Source organism: Chelonia mydas, chromosome 14, assembly GCF_015237465.2.
Source record: "Chelonia mydas isolate rCheMyd1 chromosome 14, rCheMyd1.pri.v2, whole genome shotgun sequence".
In the NCBI taxonomy this organism is placed as follows: domain Eukaryota; kingdom Metazoa; phylum Chordata; order Testudines; family Cheloniidae; genus Chelonia; species Chelonia mydas.
In genome coordinates, this window is record NC_051254.2 from 36,092,500 (window position 1) to 36,116,285 (window position 23,786).

At 49.5% G+C, this 23,786-nt stretch overlaps 2 protein-coding genes across 2 annotated transcripts in view; both read right to left on the reverse strand.

Moving 5' to 3' along the window:
- The window catches only part of LOC102936186 (butyrophilin-like protein 2), a 1,677,894-nt gene that overhangs the window by 35,243 nt on the left and 1,618,865 nt on the right, over positions 1 to 23,786 (reverse strand).
- LOC122461335 (E3 ubiquitin-protein ligase TRIM39-like) overlaps positions 20,692 to 23,786 on the reverse strand; it is a 29,081-nt gene continuing 25,986 nt past the window's right edge. Inside the window, exon 6 of the mRNA XM_043528214.1 lies at positions 20,692 to 21,796. Within this exon, the coding sequence (XP_043384149.1) occupies positions 21,237 to 21,796 (560 nt within the window). The 3' untranslated portion in view covers positions 20,692 to 21,236. The remainder of the gene's footprint in view (positions 21,797 to 23,786) is intronic.

A 23,786-nucleotide genomic window follows, 5' to 3' on the forward strand; every position in this document is an offset into this window, starting at 1 on the left:
CATTTTAAGCCCCGTCTGGGCCTGATCTGGAGATTAAAACCCTGCAAAAATTCCTGCCACAGAACGAACTTTGAAAAGCTCCACCCCCTGCCCACCTCCTGCCATCCTCAAAGACCTGAGGAAATTCATATAAGGGGGAGGGGAGCACTTTTGTTAAACTGGAGCTAACGGTGGCAGGGGAGAGAAGTATCACGGGAGGGGAAAACTCCCCGTACTAAGAGAATATTGTAGTTTTCTCAAAAACAATAAGGTTCAAAAGCCTGGAGATTCTAAGTTAAGGCGACACTTTCAAAACAAACCCCAATATTGGACAGTCTGCCAGTGCACAGTTAGGTCACCAAACAGCCCAGGTTCTGTCCTGTGCCAGGACCAGCCTCTCACCCCCACGCCAGTGGACCATTTGTATGTCCTGGGCAAGGAGTGGTCTTTTATGGGGGAGGACTCTTTCTAAATGAGCGTTTGTTCACGGAGTTTCCAGGTTGGCGGGAGCTCGAACAGGCCCGCAGCCACAGGCCAGGTCTGCACTTGAAAATTAGATCGACCCAGCTACGTTGCTGTGGGGTGTGAAAAATCCACACCCCTGAGAGATGCAGCTAAGCCAACCTAGCCCCCGGCGAAGACAGCGCTAGGTCCATGGTAGATTGCTTCTGTCGACCTCGGGAGCTGGATTTCCTACTGTGCTGCTGTAGTGTTTTCAGTGTAGACATGGTCTCTGGTTGCAGAAACCTTAAAGTCTGACAGTCCCCTGGATTTGTATAGTTAATCTAGCTGTGCCACAGACCCATCCAGCCATTGCCATCTGGCAATGGTTAGGCAAGGGGCGAGTTCAGACTTCTATTTTTCTGCTGAACTCTGTCAACTGTATTACCAGATTGGAAAGGCCGGATCTTGAAGACATTTTGTAAAGGACGAAGTGGTAAGATTCAGACATGACTCGGAAGTGTGGGGCTACAGAGAGGGCTGAATCGAAGGCAAAGCCCGGTTCTTGGCCTGAGTGACCACCCCCATGGGGCTGCCAACGGTGACTGAGAAAAGAGGGTGGATGTGGGGAGATTAGGAGCTTTGTGTCACGAAGTGGGAATGTTCTTAATGTTTTCTCTGAATACTGTGTGTGTTCCTCAGTTTCCCCTATGCACTTCTTAAGTATCTAAGTGGTGGGATACGGGTGTGTGATTGTTGTAGAGCCGTAGAGGGCAGGGGTGGTGCGGTCTGCACAGAGAATGGCCGACACCCTGTCTCCTGGCAACTGATGGCCTGGGCCCCTCCCCTGCCAGGTGCCAACTGAAGGTGTTGGAGAACAAAGAGATCAGGTGGCCTCCTGGCCCAGGGAAGGAGACAAAGGCCAGAGGCGAGGCTGGAGGAAGTCTCAGTTTGGAGCTGGCCGGGGAAATGGAGGGAGGCCCAGATCTGGGGTCTGGGCTCCCTATACCCCAAGATGGACCTGATGGAGGGGGTCCTGTTCTCTGTACCTACAAGCTCTGTTTTAGACCCTGTTCCTGTCGTCTAATAAACCTTCTGTTTTACTGGCTGGCTGAGAGTCTCGGTGAATCGCAGGAAGTGGGGGGTGCAGGGCCATGACTCCCCCACACTCTGTGACACTTTGTTTCAACCGTGTTGCGTTTAAGCTGATGGTGGGATACCAGTGAGGACGAGACAGGGAGACAGACTGGAGGTTTTAGTTTGGACTGACAGAAACAGGCCCAGAGTGGATAGGCTGATCTAGGAGTTGTCAGCATAAAGATGATAATGAAAGCCATGGTTTTTAATGAGATTGCCCAGAGATAAGGTGCAGAGGCAGAAGGGAGGAGGGGAGGTGTGGAGTGAAGCTGAGGAGCATAGACTGTGAGCAGGGGAAGAGGAGGAGTAATAGTTTTATAGTAGTGCCTAGGGACCCCACTCATAGACCAGGGCCTCATTGCGCTAGGTGCTGTACAAAACCAGAACAAACAGAGTGGGATGCTTGTGGCTAGGCCCTTCCAGAGATGCACTGGGGACACCACTGGGATGAGCCAATGCCTCTCCTCCAGCCGCCTATCGCAGCACAGTACTGAGGGCAAAGGGGAATTCTGCCACTGACTTAAGTGGGGCCTGGGTTCTCCCTGAGAGTATCAAGGCTGAAGGTCTCATTGCACTCGGCTGCAGTGACTGTCTGTGTCACTGATCTCCAGCTCTTCCAGGTCACTCTCAGCCAGTTAAAGTGACTTTGCACCGTAAGTGCAGTTTCAAGGGGATTTTGGGTGGTGGCTGTTTTTAACTGTAGAATTGTTTAGTTTGTTTCCGAAGCCCTCGCACAGGATGTGACAAGGCTGAAAGAGAATTTACAGCTGTGCGGCTCACACTCTGACTACAGCCGGCCTTTGCTTCCTCTGCAGGTTCCGCTTGTAAGACACCAAGGCTGGGAATTGGTCTGAGTTCAATGAAATGAAATTCAATTAAAACAAGTGCAAAGTATTTCATTTAGGAAGGACAAGTCAAATGCAAAACTACAGAATGGGGAATAGCTGGCTAGGAGGTAGTACGGCTGCAAAGGATCTGGGGGTCATAGTAGATCACAAATAAAATATGAGTCAACAATGCAATGCAACTGTGAAGAAGCTAATAGTCTGGGAAGTATTAACAGGAGTGTTCTATGTAAGACACGGGATGTAATTGTCCTGCACTGAAGCCTCAGCTGGAGTACTGAGTGCAATTCTGGGTGCCCCTCTTTAGGAAAGATGAGTCCACAGGTGAGCAACAAAAAATGATCAAAGGTTGAGAAAACCTGACCTCTGAGGAAAGGTTAAAAAACAACCAGGCATGTTTAGTCCTGAGAAAAAAAAGCTGAGAGGGGATCTGAGAACAGCCTTCCAATCTGCTAAGGGCTGCTCCAAAGAGGACTGTAAATAAGCTTCCAAGGGAGGTTGTAGAATCCCCATCACCAGGGGGGTGGGGTGGGGGGGGGTTAAGAACAGGTTGGACAAACACCTGGCAGGGATGGTCTAGGGTTTATTTGGTCCTGCCACAGCTCAGGGCCTGGACTGATGAGGTCTTGTGGTCCCTTCCAACCCTGTATTTCAATAATTCTGTGATCCCAGACTGATGACAACAGCCCACAAGGTGTCCTGCGGAGAGCAGAAACCAGTAGGAAAGACAGAAATTAAGTGGCCAAAACATTAGTGACTAGAACAAAGTGGAGCTAAGGGCAGCAGTCCCTGGCAGTGGTTGAAAGCTGGGGCAGGAGGAAGGGGTGGCAGCCCTTTTAGTGCCCCTGGCCACCACCGTGTTCCCTCTAGTGCACATCAGCCCTGATTCTCCCCTGCCTGTCCCCTTGTGTCGGCGTTCACACCTGTGCAAAGTGAGGGCTAACTTGGTTTTAATGCCACTGTTGGTGTAAGTGAGAGGAGAACTCTGGCTGGCAGGGTTTACCCCCCCCCCTCTGCCCAGGTGTAAATGGCAGCAGGAGGGGCAGGGCAGGGGAGAATCCTGCCACTGTGGCTTACGGCCCCGGCTGACAGTCAGCGTCTGCTCCCTTCTGCCTGCTCCCATGCAGTGGAGCTCTCCGGAGGGAGCCCGGTGACCATGTGAGTTTCCTTCACTACAAATTTCAGAGTAACAGCCGTGTTAGTCTGTATTCGTAAAAAGAAAAGGAGTACTTGTGGCACCTTAGAGACTAACCAGTTTATTTGAGCATGAGCTTTCGTGAGCTACAGCTCACTTCATCGGATGCATAGCATATCGTGGAAACTGCGGAAGACATTATATACACACAGAGACCATGAAACAAAACTTCCTCCCACCCCACTCTCCTGCTGGTAACAGCTTATCTAAAGTGATCATCAAGTAGGGCCATTTCCAGCACAAATCCAGGTTTTCTCACCCTTCCCCCCCCCCCCCACACATACAAACTCACTCTCCTGCTGGTAATAGCCCATCCCTCTTTGAAACCTCTCTTTATAATGTGCATGATAATCAAGGTGGGTCATTTCCAGCACTAATCCAGGTTTTCTCACCCCCCCCCCACACACACACACCCCCCTCCAAAAACCACACACACAAACTCACTCTCCTGCTGGCAATAGCTCATCTTACAATGTGCACAGCAATCAAGGTGGGCCATTTCCAGCATAAATCCAAGTTTAACCAGAACGTCTTGGGGGGGGTTTGTAGGAAAAAAACAAGGGGAGATAGGCTACCTTGCATAATGACTTAGCCACTCCCAGTCTCTATTCAAGCCCAAATTAATAGTATCCAATTTGCAATGAATTCCAATTCAGCAGTTTCTCGCTGGAGTCTGGATTTGAAGTTTTTTTGCTTTAAGATAGCGACCCTCATGTCTGTGATTGCGTGACCAGAGAGATTGAAGTGTTCTCCGACTGGTTTATGAATGTTATAATTCTTAACATCTGATTTGTGTCCATTTATTCTTTTACGTAGAGACTGTCCAGTTTGACCAATGTACATGGCAGAGGGGCATTGCTGGCACATGATGGCATATATCACATTGGTGGATGTGCAGGTGAACGAGCCTCTGATAGTGTGGCTGATGTTGTTAGGCCCTGTGATGGTGTCCCCTGAATAGATATGTGGGCACAGTTGGCAACGGGCTTTGTTGCAAGGATAGGTTCCTGGGTTAGTGGTTCTGTTGTGTGGTATGTGGTTGTTGGTGAGTATTCGCTTCAGGTTGGGGGGCTGTCTGTAGGCAAGGACTGGCCTTTCTCCCAAGATTTGTGAGAGTGTTGGGTCATCCTTCAGGATAGGTTGTAGATCCTTAATAATGCGTTGGAGGGGTTTTAGTTGGGGGCTGAAGGTGACGGCTAGTGGCGTTCTGTTATTTTCTTTGTTAGGCCTGTCCTGTAGTAGGTGACTTCTGGGAACTCTTCTGGCTCTATCAATCTGTTTCTTCACTTCCGCAGGTGGGTATTGTAGTTGTAAGAATGCTTGATAGAGATCTTGTAGGTGTTTGTCTCTGTCTGAGGGGTTGGAGCAAATGCGGTTGTATCGCAGAGCTTGGCTGTAGACGATGGATCGTGTGGTGTGGTCAGGGTGAAAGCTGGAGGCATGTAGGTAGGAATAGCGGTCAGTAGGTTTCCGGTATAGGGTGGTGTTGATGTGACCATCGTTTATTAGCACTGTAGTGTCCAGGAAGTGGATCTCTTGTGTGGACTGGACCAGGCTGAGGTTGATGGTGGGATGGAAATTGTTGAAATCATGGTGGAATTCCTCAAGGGCTTCTTTTCCATGGGTCCAGATGATGAAGATGTCATCAATATAGCGCAAGTAAAGTAGGGGCGTTAGGGGACGAGAGCTGAGGAAGCGTTGTTCTAAATCAGCCATAAAAATGTTGGCATACTGTGGGGCCATGCGGGTACCCATAGCAGTGCCGCTGATCTGAAGGTATACATTGTCCCCAAATGTAAAATAGTTATGGGTAAGGACAAAGTCACAAAGTTCAGCCACCAGGTTAGCCGTGACATTATCGGGGATAGTGTTCTTGATGGCTTGTAGTCCATCTTTGTGTGGAATGTTGGTGTAGAGGGCTTCTACATCCATAGTGGCCAGGATGGTGTTATCAGGAAGATCACCAATGGATTGTATGGATGTAGAAGCCCTCTACACCAACCTGGATTAGTGCTGGAAATGACCCACCTTGATTATCATGCGCATTATAAAGAGAGGTTTCAAAGAGGGATGGGCTATTACCAGCAGGAGAGTGAGTTTGTATGTGTGTGTGGGGGGGGGGGGGTGAGAAAACCTGGATTTGTGCTGGAAATGGCCCTACTTGATGATCACTTTAGATAAGCTGTTACCAGCAGGAGAGTGGGGTGGGAGGAAGTTTTGTTTCATGGTCTCTGTGTGTATATAATGTCTTCTGCAGTTTCCACGATATGCTATGCATCCGATGAAGTGAGCTGTAGCTCACAAAAGCTCATGCTCAAATAAACTGGTTAGTCTCTAAGGTGCCACAAGTACTCCTTTTCTTCACTACAAACTGTCTCTCTCTCCTGCTATTGCCCTGCCGGCTGCCTTGCTCAGCGGCTCTGCTTCTGCCCTCACACTGAATCCCACACACAGCCCCAGCTCTCTCTCTGGGGACGTCTACATTGCAGCTGAAGGTGGAATTTCCAGCTGGGGTAGACGTACCCCGTAAGCTTTGACTGAGCTTGTGAGCTAAAAAGACCACTGTCGCTGTGGCAGTGGGGGCAGCGGGAGAGGCTGGATGCTCAAGTATCTACCTAGAGTCTGGGATGGGATCGTACTTGGGTGTCTGGCCTATCGCACCACCCGCACCGTCACGGCTACTCTGCTATTATAGGTGCTCTACCTTGACCAAAGCCAGCACATGTACGTCTCCCCGATCCCTTTAGGATCCCTTGATGAGGGGGCAGGTCTAATTCAGGGAGATCAGGGGGTTAAAAAGCCAGCTCATAAACAACCAGAGGGGCTAGTGAAGAGAAGCAGCAAACAAGGGAGTTCTGAGAGGGAATTTAGAAAGGGAGCGTGTAGCCAGATACACCTAACAAACAGTCTCTAAACTCCCTCCAGCCCTCAAGAAAGAAAAACACATACAAGGAGCAAACATACAACCCCCCTTACGAGAATCAAAGTAACGCAGGCAGAAATCCAGCAGCAGGATGGGGGCTCTCCAGTTCATTGCACTGAATGCAGCGTGTGTTATTACCTCCCCTGTGGGCAGGTGGCGTATGTAGGCATTAGGTGCAAGCAACCCCTGGCCCTCAGCGACCGAGTACAGGCTCTGGAGACCGGAGTGGCGGAAGGTTAATGGGGAGACATACATACACTGGAAGGAGAGATACCGGGATTTCTAAGACCATAGATAAGTCGCACGCAGTGAAATTTCACCCTGTCAGATGCTCCCAGGGTGTGAACTATGGATGGAGGCTCCGGGTGCACAAGCCTTCCTGCTGCCTGTGTCACAGATTTCTACCCACCCCAGGAAGGGTCGGGGTGCGGGCTGTAGCTGTGCTGTCCGGTTTGCCACCTTCTTTGCTTGTGGGGAATGATGTTCTGGCTGTGAACACAGAAGGGCTGAATCAGCCCCCTCAGGTAGCTCCAGACAGGCAAAAGGATGTGAGCAAAACCGCAGACAGAACAGCTGATGGGGAAGGGGGGGTCACATTCCCTGGTTAGACTCCCAGAGCATGGGCGGCGCGTTCAATAGGCAGGGGAAGGCTGAGCCTGGCCAACCGGCTCCGCGTGGCCCCACCCATGCTCCGCCCAGAGGCCCCCTCCCTCCGCTGCTACTTGGCCCCAGCCCAGGCAGGCTGCTCCTCTTCCAGGAAGGGAAGCCTGCTGGGGCTGGGGCTGGGGCTGGGGCTAGGGTGGCTGGGACTTGGCATAGCTGGGGCTGCCCAGTGCCAGGGGGGCCCCAGCACTGGGGCCAAGCTGCTCAGCGTTCCAGAGCTGGGGGGGGGAAAGGGGGCTGCATGCCACCTGCCACTCCGGGGCTCGGGGGGTGTCTGCGCCTACCCGATGCTCTGGGGTTGGGGGGGCGCCCGGTGCTCTGGAGGTGGGGAGCGCTCATGGCTGCAGGGGGATCTGGGCTTGGGGGGAAGGGGGAGGGTGGGTTGCGGCCTCAGGCAGAAGGGGTGGGCTGGGGCCTAGCCTCCCCGAGCCGGTGGCTCACCCACCGCCCATGTCCCAGAGGAGTTAGGCGACACCCCCAGGTTTGCAGGCAAAGGCCTGAGGAGGAAGCGGGTGAGATCCCTGCTGCTTCAGAGAAGGGACAGAACCTACTGACTGAAAGGGAAATCCACTGGGCCCTACAGCTCAGCTCAGGGAATTAAGGTCTCTGCTAACCCATCAGAGGGACCCAGGAGCTGTACAGACCATGAGGTTGGCAGTGTCTCAGGCCACAAGGAGGGACATGGAGGCAGCTGCAGAGCACTGCCAATCTATGGCACCCAGGCAGGGGGGAAATGCCCAAGCGGTGGATCAGAAGCTGCTTGGGAGATGGTGAAGGATCCTGAGCCAGAGGGGAGAGGGAATTCAGCTCACCTTGACTCAGGGGGTGGGGAACCTCCATCCAGCATTGGGGCAGCCAACCCTGTGGGGGACAAAGGGACCACCAGAAACGTCCTAGGCACTGCATGAGAAGAGAGAGGGGGAGAACCAGGTCTCAAGTTTACATGCAAAGGTTTTGGGATCTAGCAAGGGTAAGAATTGGCATGAGAAAGTTCAGCCCCATGGGATCTGAACTGAGAACTTATTCAAGATGGTTGACGAGCGACTCTATGGATTTTGGAAGGATGTCTGCTGGCTTATAGCAGAATGTTTGTTATCTGAACACACCTTATGGAATTAGGATAAACTTTCTTGAATTATGTTAGACCTCATTGAATTAGGATTTGTACTTTTGGGGTCCATTGTCTTAAAATTGCAATTGTGTGAGTGTTGTTGTTGCATTGTATGTAGGCAGGGGGGATGCTAATGAACTTCCCCCATTATCAACCCTTGAAGTCGCTCTTTCCCCACCCCCCAAGTCTGCATATGCTAGTTGGAACTGGATTCTTAGAGACCCAGAGAAAAAGAAAAGCTTTTTGGATAAAAGCCTGAGTTTAAAATGACACAGGGCCTTCTTCCTGGTCCAGCAAATGGACAGAACCCTGGTCCCCCGAGGGCCCCAATCCTTAGGGGAGGACTGGAAGGACTTGGCCTGCTGAGGCCTCATAACATTGGGTGCTTGTTCTGCGCTGAAGCTCTGAGGAGCTTGAACCACAAGGAAACCCCTAGGGTGGGGGGATGCCCGATAAGCTTATTAGCATGTGTGTAGGTCCTTCTATTATTTTTAATGTCATCTTTTTACCTTAAGAATAAAGCTAAGCTTGCTTAGAAAGAGCTGGGTGGTTGTTTATTCCTGTAGCAATTACACTGTATCCATCTCTGAAGGGAAAGCAAGCAGGTGTCCGAGGGCAACCTGTCTGGGCTGGGAATTACACAGTGAAGGCAGGGCACTGCGCAGCCTGGACTTACCCTGGTCAGAAGGGAGAATGACGTGGGTCTCCACCCAACCGAAGCAAGGGCTGGGGAGCTGGGAGGCTGAGAGTGGGTGCCCTTGCTGAATCACTGAGGGGAGATACAGGTGCAGTTGCTCTGAACTGTGACACCTATTTCTGTGAGAGGGGCAGGGCTTAGGACACATCCTTCTCATCAGCATCTCCCATTGGCTACCTTAGGAGGTGTCACAGATCCACAGGATCCGTGCTATGTCCCCAGTTTTGAAGCAGTCTCTAAGAGGAATCAGTTCAGTGTGCCAGAGCCCCTTGGGGGTCTCACTCCTCCTCCAGGGTAAGCCACGTGGCCTCACCGCCTCCTTACACTGAGCCTCTGAGCTCCAGCACTCCTGCTTCACACGAGGAGCTCTGTTCAGCGAGTCCAGCTGAGACAGACTCCTGGGGGAGACTCGTCCACTCTTCAAAGACTAATGCACCTCATCTGGCATTTGCAGTGACACTCAAACAACATTGTCCAAAGAGTAGGATTTATTAATCATCTGGAAACAGCATAGGAAGTCCTTAGGTTAGCACAGACAATTGAAGGTTAAAGCATAGACCTTTCTATGTGGGTGCAATTCATTAATAAAGATGTTGAACAAAACCGGCCCCAGGACCGACCCCTGGGGCACTCCCCTTGATACCGGCTGCCAGCTAGACATGGAGCCATTGATCACTACCTGTTGAGCCCGACAATCTAGCCAGCTTTCTATCCACCTTATAGTCCATTCATCCAATCCATACTTTTTTAACTTGCTCGCAGAAAAACTGTTGAAGGCTGTATCAAAAGCTTGGTAAAGTCAAGATATATCACATCCACTGCTTTCCCCATATCCACAGAGCCAATTATCTCATTATAGAAGGCAATCAGGTTGGTCAGGCATGACTTGCCCTTGGTGAATCCACATTGACTGTTCCTGATCACCTTCCTCTCCTCCAAGTGCTTCAGAATGGATTCCCTGAGGACCTGCTCCGTGATTTTGCCGGGGACTGAAGTGAGGCTGACCGGTGTATAGTTCCTCGGGTTCTTTTTCCCTTTTTTAAAGATAGGCACTCCAATAGTCCAGGAACTCCCTCGATCACCACGAGTTTTCAAAGATAATGGCCAATGGCTCTGCAATCACATCAGACAACTCCCTCAGCACCCTTGGATGAATTAGATCTGGACCCATGGACTTGTGCATGTCCAGCTTTTCTAAATAACCTGTTCTTTCACCACTGAGGGCTGCTCACCTACTCCCCATGCTGTGTTGCCTAGTGCAGCAGTCTGGGAGCTGCCCTTCTCTGTGAAGACCGAGGCAAAAAAAGCATTGAGTACTTCAGCTTCTTCCACATCATCTATCACTATGTTGCCTCCCCCATTCATTAAGGGTCCCACACTTTCACTGACCTTCTTCTTGTTGCTAACATAACGGTAGAAACCCTTCTTGTTACCCTTCACATCCCTTGCTAGCTACAACTCCAATTGTGCCTTGGCCTTCCTGATTACACCCCTGCATACTCTAGCAATATTTTTATACTCCTCCCTAGTCATCGGTCCAAATTTCCGCTTCTTGTCAGCTTCCTTTTTGAGTTTAAGCTCACCGAAGATTTCACTGTTAAGTCAAGCTAGTCGCCTGCCATATTTGCTATTTTTTCTGTACTTTGGGATGGTTTGTTCCTGGGCCCTTAATAAGGCTTCTTTAAAATACAGCCAGCTCTCCTAGACTCCTTGCCCCCTCATATTAACCTCCCAGGGGATCCTGCCCATCAGTTCCCTAAGGGAGTGTAAGTCTGCTTTTCTGAAGGTTAGGGTCTGGATTTTTCTACTCTCCTTTCTTCCTTTTTTCAGGATCCTGAACTCAACCATCTCATGGTCACTGCTGCCTAGGTTGCCACCCACTTCTACTTCCCCTACCAATTCTTCCTGGTTTGTAAGCTGGAGAGGAGCACGGCCCCTAGTCAGTTCCTCCAGCACTTGTACCAGGAAGTACTCTCCAAAAACTTCCTGGATTGTCTATGCACTGCTGTATTCCTCTCTCACTAGATGTCAGGATGATTGAAGTCCCCCATTAGAACCAGGGCTTGTGATCTGGAGACTTCAGTTAGTTGTCCGAAGAAAGCCTCGTTTACCTCATCCTTCTGATCTGGTGGTCTATAGCACACACCCATCACGACATCACCCTTGTTGCTCTTGCCTCTAAACTTAACCCAAAGACTCTCAACAGGCTTTTCTCCAGTTTCATACGGGAGCTCTGAGCAATCATACAGCTCTCTTACATACAATGAAACTCCTCCGCCTTTCCTCCCGTACCTGTCCTTCCTGAACAGTTTATACCCATCCATGACAGTGCTCCAGTCATGTGAACTGCCCCACCAAGTGTCTGTTATTCCAATCACATCATAGTTCCTTGATTCTGCCAGGACTTCCAATTCTTCCTGCTTGTTTCCCAGGCTTCTTGCGTTCTTGTACATGCACCGAAGAAAACTAGCCGATTGCCCTACCTTCTCCATATGAACCAGGAGGTTTCCCATCTTGTACCCTTCTCTTTGTGTTTCCTCCCGGTATCCCACTCCCCCACTTACCTCTGGGCTTAGGTCACCATTGCCCGGTGAGCCTAGTGTAAAGCCCTCCTCACTAGGTTAGCTAGCCTGCCTGTGAAGATGCTCTTCCCTCTCCTCATTCGGTGGACCCCATCTCTTCCTAGCAATCCTTCTTCCCAGTACAACATCCCATGATTGAAAAGTCCAAACACCTCTCTCCGACACCACCTGCATAACCACGCACTCACCTCCACAATTCGACAGTCCCTACCTAGGCCTTTTCCTTCAACAAGGAAGATAGACGAGAACACGGCTTGCGCCTCAAACTCCTTTATCCTTCTTCCCAGCATGCAGTCTGGGACTGTGGTGGGCCTGCTGTGCACCCCTGACTCTCTCCCTCCCTTGCCCCTGCTTGCCCCACCCCTTGTCCCTGCTTCTCGGGAGCCAATCAAAAAAAGAAGCAACAAGCTACAACAAGCAACAAGCCAAACAAGCAACAAGCTACAAGCCAAAAACTAGCCAACAACCAACTCACAAGCCAATTAAGCCAAAAACAAGCCCAGTTTCTGCATTTTTTTCATGGGTTTGGTATGTCTGGTGTGACTGTGGAGGGAGTAAGGTTTGTTTTGTAATCATTAAGCAGCATTTAGAGTATTACATACTAACACTGTTTCCGGTATCTGCCTGCTCCCCATCCCATAGGGAGACCTCTGTTGTGTAAACTTTTGCAGAACTTGCTTAAAACTTGCTTTTGCTTTGTACCTCTTGCACAAAAGGTAATGACTTCCCTCGGGGCTATCTCTGGATTGCTTTCTCTTAAACATTTTTCCAAAGGTGCAAAATTCCACATTGTTACTCAAAATTGTTTATGTGCTGCTATTTGCCCGAGCTCCTACATCCTCAGAGCTGGGTCTTATACAAAAAGAAAACACTGCCTAAAACTCCTAGAGAGTTTATTCCAGTCCCAAACAGAGCAAGAAACTCTTAAGTTCTCCTCTTACTGCGGCTCTCTATGACCGAGGGTGTGCATACTAATTTTGCAATAAAAAATCAATTTTGCAACTTTACAGTAAACGTGGTGTGTGGCCACATTTCTGCTTTTGCAATTCTCCACCAGAAATGTTATGCTTATAAAACTCACAGAATCTTTTTCAGGGGACAAGGGGATACACCACATTTATTAAAAAGTTAAACAAGTATTAAAATCAGTATATGCACACGTGCGCGCGCACACACACACACACACTCAAAAGGTTCTGCAGCTGGTGTTATAGTTACCAGTTATACAGTGTTACAATTACCAGTGTAATGATACTGCCTTTGGTGGGTCACTTCTGAGAGTATCAATTCAGGACAAATTGCTCAGAGCAGGGCAGTTACAGCCCAAGGCTGGGGTTTCTCCACTTCTAAGGCACACCAAACCAGCCAGACAGAGAGGACTTTGGTTTTACCCCACTGGCTAACCATAAGTCATACAAGCAATTCCCTTAGACACTTCAGTTTCCCAGTGTCACCACCTGTGCCACTCATTATGGGGGCGAATGGTTATGAAAACCAATACCCCAGTAAAGGGAAAAAGGTTCTCCCGATCCCAAAGGACCAAGCCCCAGACCCAGGTCAATATACAAATCAGATCTTATCCACAAATCATGGTGTTGCAATCCTTTAGAATCTAAAATCTAAAGGTTTATTTATAGAAAGAAAGAAAGCAAGAAAGAAAAGTGAGAGTTAAAATTGGTTAAAGGGAATCATTACATACAGTAATGGCAAAGTTCTTGGTTCAGGCTTGTAGCTGTGATGGAATAAACTGCAGGTTCAAATCAAGTCTCTGGAATATGTCCACAGCTGGGATGGGTCATTCAGTCCTTTGTTCAGAGCTTCAGTTTGCAGCAAGGTTCCTCCAGAAGTAAGAAGCAGGGTTGAAGACAAGATGGAGGGGTTTCCAGGGCCTTTTATATTCTCTGCCCTGTGGAAGGACACCCCTTTCTTCTTACTGTGGAAAATCATAGCAGCAAGATGGAGCTTGAAGTCACTTGGGCAAGTCACATGTCCATGCATGACTCAGTTTGCAGGCCGGCACCATTGTTTACATGTTAGTTTGAATGTTCCCAGGAAAGCTCAGATGTGGATTGGCATCTCCCAAAGTTCATTGTCAATTAAGTGCTTCTTGATTGGGCACTTACTGAGAATAGTCCCTTCTCAAGAAGCTGACCAAATGCTTCACTGAGGCTACCTAGCCCTGGCCTACACTGGGGGGTCGATCTAAGATACGCAACTTCAGCTATGAGAATAACGTAGCTGAAGTCGACGTACTTAGATCGACTTACCGCGGCGTGTTCACAGCGGTGAGTTGACTGCTGCCACTCCCCCGTTGACTCCGCTTGCGCCTCTCACGGCGGTGAAGTACAGGAGTCGACGGGAGAGCGCTCAGGGATTGATTTATCGCGTCTAGATTCGGTGGGTAGTGTAGACCTAGAATCAAAACACATTGAGAGACACATATATAGTCAATATTTATAACTTCAACTACAAAATGATACACAAGTACAGATAGCATAATTATAACCAGCAAATAATAACCTCTTCATAGACACCTCACTCGACAACCTTTGTACAATATTTGCTGCAAATATATAACAGTGGTTGCAACAATGATCTATACAGTTACAGTTCACGTCAATAACATCACACCAGTCATTTTCCATTTCATATTACTACTTTAGCTTTACAACAAATTACTACTAACTTAATAAATCTAAAACAGCTTAAAAGATCAAGGCAACTTTGTCAGGGCTTGGGTTCTTTTGCTAACACCTCCACCGGTGTGTCTGAGGTCATATTGGCAGGAGCAGGGTAGCAAGGGTCTGCAAAATGGCAACCTCCATAATAATACCAGACAAGACTACACCTGGTACTGGACAGGGACAAACCTTTCCAAAATCAGCACTGTCCAACACAAAACTGGAAAAATGACCTGCCTAGAGATGCACCTTAAATAAGTTTTTAAACCAGTTTAGTTTAACCTGCATGAAAGACTGTGTGGACACTCTTATTTTGGTTTGAACAAGGCTTATTTCAGTTCATCTCAAATTAATCTAAACTGCAATACGCTGCTTTTAAAATGAAATAAGAGGAGCATCCACACAGCGATTTGCTCTGGTTTAACTAAATTGGCTTAAAACACAATATCAGTGAAACTGGTGCAACTGTCTGATGTATACAGGGCCTGAGGCCTTGCCTAGATTCCAAGTTGCACTAGTTTAGTTAAACCAGTGAAAAACCCAATATGGACACACTTATCTTGGTCCAGCGTGGCCTATTTTGGTTTACCTTAAACCAGTGAGAAATCTACTTAAGTTAAATCAACGTGAGCCCCTCTTAGGCCCGTGTTTGTCCCAGTATAACTATTTTGGCCAGAGATGTGACTTTCTACCTAAATTGTTCTAGCACTACAAACCATGGTGCAGCTGCATTTAGATCAGTATAAAAGTGACTCCTCCTGGTAAAGCTTATTCACCTCCCCATAAGGGAACAGCTATACTGATATAAACATCTTTGTACAGGTATAACTCCATCTGCACTGGGGGGAGGGGGGGGTTAATCGCATACGTTTAAAAAGGCACTGTTAGTTAAACAGGTGTGAATGCATATGCAGCGAAGGCTCAGCATTCACAGTTGTGGTGATGAACGTGTTAATTCACAGTTAATGAGCTTGAGTTAAAAGAGGCCCCAACATTCTACTGGACAAACCAAATGGGGAGTCCCTTCCTGTCTTCCCATCCAGGGGACTCCGGGTGCAGACTCTGCCCCACTGACTGGCTGTCGCACAGGGGAAAGTGCTCCTGGGTTTCTGAAGACAATACGGAGGGGACTGGGAGCCATGCGATGGCTTGGCAAGGAGGGTTCAAGACCTAGGGATCCAGGACTTGGATGAAATGGTGATGTGAAATGTGGGGGCTGGGAGCTACAGCTGCAGAGAGACCTGATCTTTCCTGGAAGGCAGAGCAGAGGAGTACCAGGGGCTGGGGAACCTCTAAAACCTTCCCTGACTGCAGGAAGCCCCCATTCCTGCTGGGGAGCGGGGAGACAGCCGCCAGGCAGCTTCAGAGCAGTTATTTGTCTGCGCATGTCCTCTCCACTTCCCATGCAATGATCCTGCAGCCTTCAGCTATGAATACAATGCACGCAGGGAGTCAGCCCCCTGCATGCCTAGGGGCGTAGCAATGGCAGTGATGGCCTCTTTGCCCAAGAACACGATCACAGATGATAAGTGCGCAGAGACATGAAGACAGGAGATAGTGGTGTTGAAAGGGTGATGGCCCCAGGGGCATGGAGGGATCTGGTGAGAGAAACAGAGACATCAAAGACATGGTGGAAGGTGTAAAGAAACCATGTTCCATGGGAGTCAGAAGGGTCTAATGATTATGACACTGGCCTAAGAATCAGGAGACCTGGGTTCTATTTCTGCCCTGCTGAGTAAGTCAGAAATTCCTAGTGCACAGATTGTAGATTAAAATAGGTTTGACTTCCTCCGGGGCGAGAAACTGTCCAGAGCTGTGGCATTTGAGGCCCTTTCAATTATCGTGTGCTGGTTCCATCAGGCAGTTTGTGTTTTCCCTGCTTGGTTTGGATCCCTCTTAGATCTCCAAGGAGACCTTTGCCTGCTCTGGGTAACGTTCTCTGGTTTCATTGGAAAGACAGCAGAGAACCCATGGAGATACAGAAGGTTCTGGTCACCCCGGTGCCTCTGTCATATGCTTTGCAGGAGTTCATAAATTGTATATTCTTAGTTAAATAATTTTTTCTTACAATAGTGATATTGTGTAATATAGGGAAACTGTTAAATGCTTACTGTTTCCAGTGTATATTTACAGTATTTTAAAAATATAGATCGACTTAAAAGGCAGGTGTGGGGGGGAGAGACTTGGGCCCGTTCTGAGCACCACCAAAAATTATACAACCCTGCCGCCCCTGGCGCTGTGCCAGCACAAGGGGCAATAGAAGTCATTGCCGCGCTAGGTCATCCAATAGTTCACAGGGGCACTTGTTATAGCAGATTAGAGGCCTTATTGTGCAGCAATAATAAATACAGGTAATGATAAACGATTAGCTTGGCTAATGTTTAAAAACACTTCAGATGTATTTAACATGGGGAAAGATGCAAAATATTTGATGTAACAGGGAGCCATCCACCCAGGTCCACTTCATTGCAGCTGCTGTAAAGTTAAGTCCAATCCAAGCAGGACATTTGCCTTGCCAGACTCTTTGGAATATGGAAACAACCCAGCACTCTTGGATCAATAGCCCACAAAAGCAAATACTTTCTAAAATTAAAACAAAATGTCGCCCCTTGTTTTGCGATGCTCTTCAGGAGGCAGCAAACACTTTTCATAGTTGTTTGGTGGGGGATGGGGCTGCTCCTTGCCCAGGCTGGGCCAGGAGGGGTGACTAAAGGTGTGGGGGCAGGGGGAGGGTGTCACGACACTCAGCCAAGCCCCAGCTGCTCAGGTCCAGGAAGCTCCCTCGCCTCCCTTCTGTTGGGTGCCGGGGGGTAGAGGGGCTGTCGTCCGGTGTGCGCTTGACAAAGAGGAATTGTGATGAATTTCTGGAGCAACTTTATTTTCTTTAGAAAAAAAAACAACAACGGGGAGTACTTGTGGCACCTTAGAGACTAACAAATTTATTTGGGCAGAAGCTTTCGCGGGCTAAAACCCACTTCATCAGATGCATGGAGTGGAAAAAAACAGTAGGCAGGTATATATACACAGTACATGAAAAGATGGCAGTTGCCTTACCGAGTGTGTGTGGGGGGGGTCAGTGCTAATGAGACAATTCAATTAAAATGGAAGTGGGCTAATCTCAACAGTAGAATACCAAGGGAGGAAAAATCACTTTTGAATTGCTAATGAGACCAAAGCAAAGAGGGTGGCCCATTTCAAACAATTGACAAGAATGTGTGAGTAACAGTAGGGGGAAATTAGTATGGGACAATTAGTTTTTGTAGTGACCCATCCACTCCCAGTCTTTATTCAGGCCTAATTTGATGATGTCCATTTGCAAATTAATTCCAGTTCTGCAGTTTCTTGTTGGAGTCTGTTTTTGAAGGTTTTTTTGTTGAAAAATTGCCACTTTTAAGTCTGTTATTGAGTGTCCAGGGAGATTGAAGTGTTCTCTGACTGGTTTTCGAATGTTATAATTCTTGATGTCTGATTTGTGTCCATTTATTCTTTTGCATAGAGACTCTCTGGTTTGGCCAATGTACATGGCAGAGAGGCATTGCTGGCACTTGATGGCATATATCACATGGGTTGATGTGTAGGTGAATGAGCCCCTGATGGTGTGGCTGATGTGGTTAGGTCCTATGATGGTGTCCCTTGGATAGATATGTGGACACAGTTGGCAATGGGGTTTGTTGCAAGGATAGGTTCCTGGGTTAGTGTTTTTATTGTACCGTTTGTAGTTGCTGGTGACTATTTGCTTCAGGCTGGAGGGCTGTCTGTAAGGACTGGCCTGTCTCCCAAGGTCTGTGAGAGTGATGGATCGTCCTTCAGGATAGGTTGTAGATCCTTCATGATGCGCTAGAGAGTTTTTAGTTGGGGGCTGAAGGTGACGGCTAATGGCGTTCTGTTACTTTCTTTGTTGGGCCTGTCCTGTAGTAGGTGATTTCTGGGTACCCTTCTGACTCTGTCAATCTGTTTGTTCACTTCACCAGGTGGGTATTGTAGTTTTAAGAATGCTTGATAGAGATCCTGTAGGTGTTTGTCTCTGTCTGAGGGATTGGACCAAACGTGATTGTCTCTTAGAGCTTGGCTGTAGACAATGGGTCTTGTGATGTGGTCTGGATGAAAGCTGGAGGCATGTAGATAAGTATAGCAGTCATTAGGTTTCCAGTATAGGGTGGTGTTTATGTGACCATTGCTTATTTGCACTGTAGTGTCCAGAAAGTGGATTTCTTGTGTGGACTGGTCCATGCTGAGGTTGATGGTGGGGTGGAAATTGTTGAAATCCTGGTGGAATTCCTTAAGGGCTTCTTTCCCATGGGTCCAGATGATGAAGATGTCATCAGTGTAGCACAAGTGGAGAAGGGGCGTTAGGGGACAAGAGCTGAGGAAGCGTTGTTCTAAGTCAGCCATAAAAAATTATTTTCTTTGTACTTTAAACCTCACGACAACAAAAAATCACCCTTTCGACTGATTTATGGCTGAGAAGAAAGGTTTCCCAAGAAAGCTTCACCAAATTTCATGTTATGTGTGTTAGCTGATGGCCAAGGATGTTTGGTGAGGTGCCAGCTATGCCCGTTTTATACCATCCGTGACTTTAACCGCTAGGACGCACTGTCCCTTCGCGGCGGGCAGCCCGGGCTAGGCTGACGGATGCCCCAAGGTCCTAAACACCCGTGCCTTTAACTGCTAGAGCTCAGAGCTCCTTCGCAGTGGGCAGTCAACACTGACTGACAGGTGCCCCAATGGCAGCACTAAGAGCCTCTCCACACCCGTGACTTTAACTGCTAGAGCTCAGAGCTCCTTCGCAGCGGGCAGTCAGGATTGACTGACAGGCGCCCCAAGAGTTTGCCCCGTGGAGGCGGCACAACTCAACGCTAGGCTCTTAGTACTCTCATCTAATGGCCAGGCTTTATAGCCAAAACGGCTGAGGTTCTTTAATTGTGTTGGCTGCTTTACAGTAAACCAGAGAAACAAGTCAGGCTTATGCACAAATGGTTACCAAAATTTATTAAACTAGATTCTAATCATGTGGTTACAAAATTGCTAGTGCCTACTTATTTAAATGTAGAGATGTTACACACACAAACAAGTTACAAAACTGAAGCCACAATCCCAAAGAAAGAAAACAAAGTATAGAGCTCTATTTCAAAATATGTGTACACTAAAGATAGGAGATCAGGTGTGGGTGCTTCTTACCCTCCTTGCATCTCTCGATTCCAGCGGTGCCAAGCCAGGATCGGTCACTCAATTCCGCGGAAAGACGAATAAGGGACAAGACTTAGGGACCCTCTTAGCTGCAGAAGCCTTGGGAGGCTGTCACTTATCTGACTAGCAGATAGATAGTGAAAAGCACTCAAAAATCATGGTGCTGTAGGTCCCATGCTTATACCTCTGTGCTCCTTTATTCTCTTTCTCCTTTCTTATGCCAAATTGGAGCTGGTCTGTCTGGGCGACGCCAGCTCTCGCAAGAGTAGTTTACACTTGCAAGGGAGAGAAACAATAAGTTTCGACTACTGGACATTCCTTTTATAAGGGTAAATATTTTCCCATCTAGGATGTTGGGGTGTGTGCATCACGCTATTTAGTAGGGGCTAAGAGCCATGTCTGTCACAGCTCCTCCGCCTGCTGTGAGCCTAATCCTTGTATATGTTCCCAGAGGCACATTGTAGCAGCACACCTGTGCTTCTAAAGGCTGTGCTGGAATTTATGTTAAGTGCCCTGTTGTTTTGGCTCCCGTGTGTTCCCAGCAATGCTGGTCTGAGAGGGGGGGGCTGGCTGTCTGGCTACAATGTGTCATTAAGTGCCAGCATCTTTAATACAATTAAGTTAATTTGTGATGATTGAGTAAAGGAATACAACCCCTTCTCTATTTCTTTATCAAACTACATTTGTTATGTCCTTATAACCAAGAACATGAAGAGCCTGGCAATACATTGAAATCAACGGTGGACACTGACAGGACATTGCCTGGAAATAATATTTCTAAAGAAAAAAAACCTAAAAAATGGAAATTGTAGATGAGATTTCTATCTATAGGAAGATAGCATTTGAGATTGGGGACCATGTTTTATTAATTGATGTGAGAAAAAGAAAGGAAGGGTCATGTCTTGATTACCAATGATATGTACCGAGAAAGTTAAAAATCACATGAATTAATTCTGGCAGAAGTTCAAATAATATTATAATTAAGTATAAAAATATTATATAATTTGGTGTGAGTTAACTTAAACATATTGCTTAATTAATTCATTTTTTCACCTATTAATTTTCAAAGGTGTAGTGCAGGAGGTGGGTGTATGTGCCCTGCCTCCCAGAGAGAACCAGTCAAGACAATAGGGGTGTGGGGGGGGGGGGGGGGGGGGAGAGAGAGAGAGAGAGAGAGAGAGAGAGCAGCTGCACATGTGTGTAGTTGTGATGTTTACGACACACGTACATTGTAAGTGAACAACCCCGTCTGACAATTTAATAGTTTATTTAGTTAAGACAAATATTTTGGATTTCTTGAAATTCCACAGTTGAAATACAAATGACGTTATTTAGAGAAGTTAAACTTCAATATAGATTTGAGGGAAGAATCAAAAAATAAATGTAAATAATTCCATTTCTAAAAATATGTTTATCTCCCTTTTTTTGAAATACTGTGAAATTTAAATTAAAGTATTCTTGTATTTACACCTTGTTACAATAATATTTTCTAAATTTGAATAATCTTTTTTCTTTCCTATTTTACATTGAGATTTCACAAGGGTAGAAAATTCTGGCAGGAGTGAATGACCCCATCCCCCACCATCTGCTACCCCTGGGGCAGGGGACGGGGCAAGGTGAGGGCTGGGGGTTGCCAGGTGTCCGGTTTTCGACTGGACCCTCCAGTGGAAAAGGGAAACTGGCAGCGTCCGGTCAGCACAAAAACTCCAGTAGCTGCAGTAACCACCATCCCCCGCCCAGGGGGGCGGGAGGAGCAGCAGCGCTGGGGGGGCTGGTCTGTGCCGCGGGGTCACTGTCAGGGACTGAGATTCCCCCCGGCCGCAGCCGGGACTGGGCAGATGATCAGGGGAGCCACGTTTTCACCCGCAGCGTGGAGACCAGGATGGAAATAAGGGCGGAGCGTCCCGGAGAAGGTGTCAGTGAACGTGAAGAGATGGGACCCGTCAGTCACATTGTAAAACGAGACCTCGCCCGCCTCATAGTCCAGGAAAATCCCCACCCGGCCAGGCCGGACGCTCATGGGGATGGGGATCCAGGGGGAGGTGGAGACCTCGTATCCCCCCTTCCTCAGCAACATGACCCAGTATCCATCCTCAGGTGATGCTGTGACCTTCCCCTTCCTGCTCACAGATTCCCTACAAACCCCCAGTTCCCAGCCTGTCTTGTCTCCCACCTCCACCTCCCAGTAACGCCTCCCGCCCGCGAACCCCTCAGCGCCCAGGACACAGGCACAATAATCAAATCTCTCAGGGTTGTCGGGCAGATCCTGGCGTGTGTCTCCGTGTCTCACACGTTTCCGATCCTCAGACAGGACGAGGTAGGGATGAGCCGTGTCTGGATCCAGAGTCACGTCCACTGGGGAGAGAGTCACAGAGTCAGGGCCGGGGGCAGGGGCTGGTCACTGGGATCAAAGGGAAATTAAACTGCATCCCATTAATCGCTGGGGGGGGTTGTTGCCTGAGGGGAGTCAGGGCCCCTCTGCCTGTGAGGAGACCATGGGGGGAAAGGGCAGGAGGAGCAGGGGAGGGGTGGGAAGGTGTCACTGGGGGCGGGGGAGGGGAGGAGGGAGGCTGATGCTGGGAGAGGAAAGGGGAGGGGCAGGTGACAGGAGCAGAGGGGGGAGGGGTAGAGGGGAGGGGCAGGCACAAGGGCACTGTCGGGACAAGGGAAGGGGCAGGCACCATAAGAACAGGGGGGTGAAGGGCAGGAACCCCGGGGGTTGCAGGGGGTGGAGCCAGAGGGCGAGGGGAGGGGCAGAGGTGAGAAATAAAGAGAAGGTGGCATGGATGATGGTGGCAGAGGGGCGAGAGGAGAGTGGGGTCAGTGGGGCAGAGGGAGGTAAGGGGGTAGGCACCATGGAGGAAGGGGACAAGGGGAGGGTCAGGTGTTGGGGGACAGGGGGAAGGAGGGAAGGGGTCGGCACCAGAAGGGTGCGTGGGGTAAGGGAAAGGGTAGGTGCCAGGGGGATTGAGGGGGTTGAGCAGAAGGGCAGACACAGGGAGGGCAGAGGAGGGGAGGGACAAGCACCAGGGGGCAGAGAGGGGCGAGGAGAGAGGCAGGGGCAGGTGGGTAGAGGGAGGTGTTAGGAGACGGCATTGGGGAGAGGCAGGTGCCAGGGGGTCAGAGTGGGGCTAGAGGAGGGGTGGGTACAGGGGGGTGTGGGAAGGGTGCATGCCAGGGGTCAGAGAGGGTGGGGAGAGAGGCAGGTGCCAGGAGGGCTTAGGGGAGTTAGAAGGGCAGAAGCCAGGACAGCAGAAGAGGGTGAGGGGTGGGACAACCATCAGGGGGCAGAGGGGGTGAGGGCAGTGGCAGGCACCAGGGAAGCAGATGGGAGTGAGGGAAGGGATGGGAGACATGGCAGCAGAGGAGGGAAAGGGGAGAAGTGGATGCCAGGACATAGTGGGGGTGTGAAGTGATGGGTGAGCTCCAGGGTGCAGAGATGTTTGGGGAGAGGGGAAGGTGCCAGGAGGGAAGGGGGGGAAGGAGGGGGGTTTCCGGTGGGGCAGAGGTGGGTGGAAGGCAGGGGCACATAGCAGGGAGGCAAAGTGGGGGGCAGAGGGGCCTAGGGAAGCAGAAAGTGGATGGGAAGAAGGGGAGGGATGAGGAGGAGGGGTCCGAATAGACACAGGGTCCAGGTGGGCACAGGGGTGAGAAAAGGGTAAAGGAGGGGCAGGAGCCAGAGGGGTGAGGGAGAGGCAGGCCACAGGGACTCTCTCTTGCTTTGGGATCATGTGTGGTTGGTTTCTCGCTAAGAGCAGGTTGGTGCTGGCCCCACACACACTGGGGGTGCAGCCATGCTGGCGGGCCCCATGGGCACCACCTTCCAGCCAGGCAAACCCCACAGCCAGCCCCTCCTCTCTCCTGGCCCAGCCCGTCCGCCATGGGGCAGTGGTCTGGGTTGGGCTCACTGGGGTGGCAGTGCAGTGGAGGATTCTGGGGGGGTGTAAATGCGTACTAATAGGCTGTTGCTAATGAGGCCAGGGCAGTGGGGAGGGGAGGGGGCATTTCCCCACCTACTGTCACCTCCATCTGGGAGAAGCTGCACCAGGCTCCAGTCCCAGTTCACATCTGCACAGCAAGTCTGCCCTGGGGGTTTCCACTGGTGCAAGGAAACCCCGGCAGACATGGCCTGAGACACTGGTGTGCCAGGGGCCGTAACCCCTCCCGTCACTGGGGTTATGGATCAATAATTACAGGGTGACTGGAGCAGGGGACCTGGACTCTGGGTCTCCCAGGTCAGGGCCCGACACACTGGGTTGCAGAGTCAGTCTCGCTCCCATGCTTTGGCCCAGTGCCCAGAGCAGTGTTTAGACACAGGGGGACGTCATCAGACCCCCAGAGCCCA